A 6,385-nucleotide genomic window follows, 5' to 3' on the forward strand; every position below is an offset into this window, starting at 1 on the left:
ACCGGACAAAGTGGCAGCGTTAGTAGCCCCGATTACCGAGGCGGAGGTACTGGATACCATCAGTAAAATGAAGATGGGGGGCCGGAGCCAGTGCAAGATGGCTTCACGGTCTGATTGTTTAAAACGTTCCGCTCTACTCTAGCCCAATTCATAACCAGACTGATCAATAATGCCCTTGAAACTGGCTTGCTCCCGGGATCCATGCTCTCGGGCTTCATAGTTATCCCGAAGGAAGACAAAGCCCCGTCCCTATGCCAATCCTATCACCCTCTCCCTTTGATGAATACAGACGTAAAGATAGTGGAAAAAGGGTTAGCTAATAGACTCCATCACGCCATGTCTTCCTTGATCCATGGGGACCAGGTGGGGTTTATTCCGGGCCGCCAATTTTCAGAGAATATAAATCATTTTAATGTACGAGGAGTGCTTACTTAGTCTCAATATGGATTCAGAGAAAGCCTTTAAATAGAGTAGAATGGCGCAACATGGGGGTCCTGCAAAAGATGGTGTTATGGTACCAACTTCAGGCAATGGATCTTAGCCCTCTATAACGACCTGATGGCTAGGGTGGCAGTGAACAGCACTACATCAGCCCCTTTCCAGCTGACTAGAGGAACTAGACAAGGCTGTCCCATTTCCCCCCCTTGATATACACACTTACGATTGAGCCCTTGGCCATATCAATTAGGGAAAACCAAAAGATAGCAAGAACTCGGTGTGGGGTCCTTGACTTTAAACTTTCTCTGTTTGCAGACGACATCCTATGCTACTTAACAGACATAGAAAATTATCTGCCTGACCTTGTCTCTCAAATAAAACTGTTTGGTCGGTTCTCAGGCCTGAAAATAAACATTCCCAAATCTAGCCTAATGCCCATTGGTGCCAATGACTCTGCAACTAGAGTTTAAGAGAACCATAGGTGGGATGAGAATTAAGAACATGGCTTCTCCGTACTTGGGAATCAAAATTCCCAGGGACCTCTGAATGCTGGTAGAGTGCAATTTCACCCCCCCCCCCCCCCCCCATGTTGGAGAAGATTAGAACAGACCCAACATGCTGGGCCCCCATAACTCTCTCTTGATTTGGGAGAGTGGTGACAGTTAAGATGAATGTACTTCCCCTGTTGCTGTACCAGTTTACTGCCCTTCCGACTGCTCTCCAGGAATCCTTCTTTGCCAAACTAAAGCTGATGATAAATTAATTTAGAAAGGGAAGAGGACTAGAATTAAACTGACGACTTTAACCTTCCCTAGAGAATTTGGTGGCTTTGATCTTCCAGACTTCTGGTTGTACTATAAAGCGGCCCACTGCGAGTCATGTCAGAACACCTTAAAGATGACTTAGGCACATACTGGACTTGCATCGAAGACCTATACACCCACCCAAAGAAAGTCAGGGACCAGTTATGGTCCCCAACAAAAACTATCCCCGATTATATTAGGAAACACGCAACTCCTGCAGTCTTGTGTAGCCTATGGAAAAAGGGTAAATGCAATGACAACCTCTCTTCCTGGCCATCTCTGCTGAGTTCAGTGTGGGGGTCCCCGCTAGAAGATGGGAGCGGCTTTCGCCACTCAAAACTGGACAACTGTTCTCAGAAGGCCATTTCATTGACTTAATTCCACCGTCTCAGATTCTGGGAGCTGAGTCACTTGAGTGTTTTTGAGTACCTTTGCATCATAAGGCATTTTGTCCAACCCAAGATAGTACTTTCAACCCCTCACTCCCTTTGAGAAAGTCATTAAAGCCACCTCACGAAAGGGAAGTGATGGTTACGTCGGAAGTAGAAGAGAGACAGAATTTCAAGCAGTTTCGGCCCGAACAGTCAGAGCAGGAAATTCCAGAAGGAACCTGGGGTACAATTTATAAACTAATGTTTTCTGGCAATCTTTATAACTCGGCAACTGAGCACACCTTCAAAATACTGCACTGCTGGCAGTTACCTCCCCTGAGACCTTCCAAGATGTTCCTGGGATCCTCCCCCACCTCTGCCCCAGACTATGTTGTCAGACTGGTTCCACAGGTGGTGGTCCTGCCCAAAAAAGTAAAGGTTTACTGGTCTGAAGTCCTCAGCTGGATCTAATACACAGTGGGAATAACCCCTGACCTGGAACCTCTACAAGTACTCTTGGGCATCCAGACAAGGACAGTCATGGGCTAACAATCCCAAAACCTAGGTGAAGCTATGCTGAGAACGGGGAGGGTGGCCTTAACCCAGAAATGGAAAGACAACTATAGCTTCCAAAAATGACTGGATGAACAAACTCTGGTACATATTTACATATGAAAAATGTCAGCTGTGGTTAATGACTGTGTGGAGTCGTGTCACATTGATTGGTGAATCTTAAAATGGGGTAGTGACAAACCAAAACTCTGACATCTTAACACACTGCTCACTATGAAGTTAAAGGGCTGACCCTAGACCAAACCAACAACTGCAGGGGAATTAACGAGGTATGCAATGAACTGATGCCGCCATTGGTTTTCGTTCGCCCGTTTTATGTAACTGACCTATTGTTCTGACTGGTAGAATGGTCATTGTGTGTAACTCACTAAAAGGTTTGGGAGGGGATTTGTTCAACGAAGTTTGACAATTTTTGGCTTTAATCCTGTGAATTATTTCCTAAAAAAAAATATTATTATTAGAAACACCCAAGTTTAAAAAAAAAAATATATATATATATATATATATATATATATATACACACACACATACACACACGATTTTGTTTGGACCTGCTGGGAAAGCAGCCCTTTCCAGAGTGCTCCAGTTGGGAGGTGGGGCAGATGTTCCAAGGCAAAGTCAAGCTTGTCCCCAAACCATCCCCACAGACCATAGGGGGTAAACCTGCAGCTTAAGACTGGTCTCTGCCAGCCACAGCAGCACGCAGTATCTCACTGTGTTGAAAGACCCCTGCAGTTTTGTGCCAGCCTCCCCAGTTTGGGAGCCCGAGAACAAAGATCCATCTTGTCCCTGAGCCCCTGGATTGGTACTCACAGCACCTAGAAAGGCGAGACAGCCAGGATTCTAGTGGTTTTTTTTCTGTTGAACGGTTTTCAAGAACAGTTAGACTCATTAGAACAACCAGGACCCTCCGGTACTGCCTTTTGCACACTCCGGATTTCGAATTGCTTGCAGAGTACCAATAAGTCCGATTCAGTGCTACCAGACCACCAAAAACCGCAAAAGGGTACTACTGACTGCCAACTGCCCCACCCCAAAATGGATACAAGTGGTTAGGTCACTTGTATCCATTTTGAACACAAGAACAGACCTCTTTAAATAACATTGTGGTTATTACTTGCCTTATACCACCGATTCTTGCTGCATCTTGCTATCTGTGCTTATTCAGGGTTCTTTTTCACAGGGATGGGGACTGTCATGTTTTTCTAGTTATTTATTATTGTAGATGGCATTTTTAATTTAAGTATACACATTTTGGATGAACAGTGGACATTCATTTTGGAATGTTGCTTAACCACATTCACGCCCCTCTTGAGAATATAGACGCCCATCGTTACCACAAAGGGTGAAGGAGGTATAGCTCTTAACTGTGCCCGTTTTACCTTTAGGATTGTGTTGGCTCTTGTTTTGTAGAAGTGCGAGGGCTGAGGGAGCACTTAAAGCCTCTACTCACCCATGGTCTTCTGCATGGCAGAAGTCAATTTATCACACTCACTGTGTCTTACCTGAATCCCTGCAAGTGCTTCCGTTAATTGCCTATGTTATTACATGCTTCTAAAAAGAAAACCACTCATGGGTTGACTAAATAGTGTATCCAATTAAAATAATAGGGTCATTCATGCATATCACACCACAAAGTTCTTGGCTAATGCAACGTCTTGTAATTTTACTTTCCACGGCTGATTCCATGATGATGAGCATTTTTGTGAAGTGACTTTCCTTGGTGTCAACACATATGCAAATTAAGAGGTTTGCATGTATTTTGCCCAAAAGGTAAACGGCCTGCATTTTTATTTTTTTGCTCTATGTGCTTAAGTGCCATCTGCCACTAAGGTTATGCGATTAGCGCAAATGACATTGTATGGAATCACATACTGTCTGCAGGCCGCTTCTGCTGAGCTACCACAACTGAAGTGATCGGCGAAACCATTTTGTAAAGCTTGCCCACCTACACCAGCTCCCTAATGATTTCGTTAATATGTCACAACACAATTACTGGTCATTGTATTGCTCGCATTAATAAACACATTATTGCCCAAAGCAGAGGGTTGGTAGCGCTACTCCTACAGCACGAATAACCCGCCATCATCACTGCCATCACAACACTACGAACGGGAACAACATTCACTCCAATCACATTACTTGATCTGGCAAGGCAGCACCCACCATTGCCCCACCAATAGAATCATCACTAGCAGTTTTCCACCGCGGCTAGTACACAATATCACATTTGGCCTCCGTGCTATTAACGCCCAAACAAGCGGAAGCAGGATATGTCTTAAAAATTCACCTCCATAGCCTCGGATTTGTACTTCTGTTGCTCTTCACAACCGCCAAACTGAGCACTGCAAGAATCCGTAGTACTGCTGTAGCTCAAAGTCATACCGCCAGGATTTAAATTCAAACACGTCATTTTAGAAACAAAAGAAAGACAACTTAAGAAACATTCTACGAGATGCGCGCGCACGTCTGGCGCCCATGTTGGCACGGAATCCTAGATGCTGTTTGACAATCTTCCGGCCCATGCCCACCTAGTCGCCCCGCCCCCTGATGGGCAAGGCAACTAGATGGGCGTGGCACAAAGGGCCCTTCCTCAAACGATAGCGTAGGGCTAGATTAGATTCACAAATGCACCGTACAAATCACGTATGCGTACGGCACAGGCAGGCGTGAGTTCAAAGGCCATATACCAAGCGTATTTGGGCATATTTTCCTTAGCTGTTCAGTGGGAAATCTGTCTTTATCTCCCCTACCATTTGGTTTTTGGTAATGTTTGCAAGAGAGTACAAGAAGAGGCAAAGCCGTCTTTGGTAGCAGTTTGGTGGCAGCATGTAATCACCACTTTCTTTTGTCTTAAGAATATGCTGCACGGAACAGCACGTATTTATTAAGGAGCTCAGAATCAGGCCCCCTGGGATCCCGCGTGCAGGTGGATGGTATCCATACCTGCCTACATTTTAAAATATAAAACCCTGAGATTTATGTCACGCAATGCCACGCCCACAGCTTTTCTAGACTCCACCCACCTGCCTCCCCTCCCCCACATGTTAAAAGAAGAATTCAAATTTTCCACATACTCATTACAGAAAGTCATAATTCTATTAAAGACATGGAGGCAAAGGATTATGCTTCTCAATTTTTACTCAAACCAAACTACATCATCAAAAAATAAACATCCAAAATACATTTCCCACAATGTCTTTTGTGTGAGTTTCATTCTTTTGATGACCATGAAATAACAAGTCACGTGATTCCTTTCACCAATCATCACACACCATGTCCATTATCCTCTTTAACACTCTCAAGTCCTTCCTCTTTCTTTGTCTGTCCAACTTTAAAACAACCTTGTGTCCCAAATGGTAAACTGTATAAACTCTGACCTTTATTCCTCATGCTTCCAATGAACCGTGACCTCATGAACCATTCGGTTTGTTCTCCACCGTAGATCCTGAAACACAAACCATATTTCAGTCTAATGTCCACAGGGTCATGGGCGTAATTATAGGGGGCGGTGGGACAGGGGTGTTTGCCCCCCCAACTTTCATGGCACACCATTTTGTCCCCATTCATTTGGCTACGGCACCCTTTCTTCAGATGTCATGTCCCCCCCAACATTTTCAGCAAAGTTACTCCACTGCCCAGGGCGGGTAATCGACGTGAAAACTTTCCCATATATCTTTTGACAACAATATCATCTTTCATAACATTTTCATCACAGAATGCAGTACATTCACATTTACAACATCGATTATTGGGTGGGATAATCCTTCGCCTCCATGTCTTTAATAGAATTATGACTTTCTGTAGCGAATGTGTGGAAAATCTGAATTCTATGTGAAGACACAGAGGCTCATATTATGCTTGTTTAAAGCTTACTTACCACCAACGTAGCGTTTTTTTCCACTGACTTAAAATAAAAAGTCTTAAATGTTGATTCATTCGACAAGTCCGCTGCCTTCATGATGTCCTCTAGTCTGGCGCCTGATAGGAATGCCTTAGAAGCCACTGCACCTCTCACTGAGTGAGCCCCATATGCATCTGTGTCTACTCCAGCCTGTGTCATCACCCATCTAATCCATCTAGCTAGTGTGGCTGTCGCTACTGCCCCAAACGGTTTCCTTATGGCTATGAGCAACTGATTTACCCGTGGGGGTCTCCTTCCCCTAGTCATGGACTCATATTCTGTAATGCATCTCACTG

At 44.4% G+C, this 6,385-nt stretch overlaps 1 protein-coding gene across 2 annotated transcripts in view; it reads right to left on the bottom strand.

The window, feature by feature from the left end:
• The window catches only part of CDCA2 (cell division cycle associated 2), a 1,069,442-nt gene extending 1,064,829 nt beyond the window's left edge, over window positions 1-4,613 (bottom strand). For both annotated transcript variants that reach the window (XM_069617593.1, XM_069617592.1), the window contains exon 1: window positions 4,476-4,613. In XM_069617593.1, coding sequence (XP_069473694.1) covers window positions 4,476-4,598 — 123 coding nt within the window. In that variant the 5' untranslated portion in view covers window positions 4,599-4,613. The remainder of the gene's footprint in view (window positions 1-4,475) is intronic.
• Window positions 4,614-6,385: the final 1,772 nt, after the last annotated feature.

The sequence above is a fragment of the Ambystoma mexicanum genome, chromosome 10, assembly GCF_040938575.1.
Source record: "Ambystoma mexicanum isolate Mex_15411 chromosome 10, UKY_AmexF1_1, whole genome shotgun sequence".
Classification (NCBI taxonomy): domain Eukaryota; kingdom Metazoa; phylum Chordata; class Amphibia; order Caudata; family Ambystomatidae; genus Ambystoma; species Ambystoma mexicanum.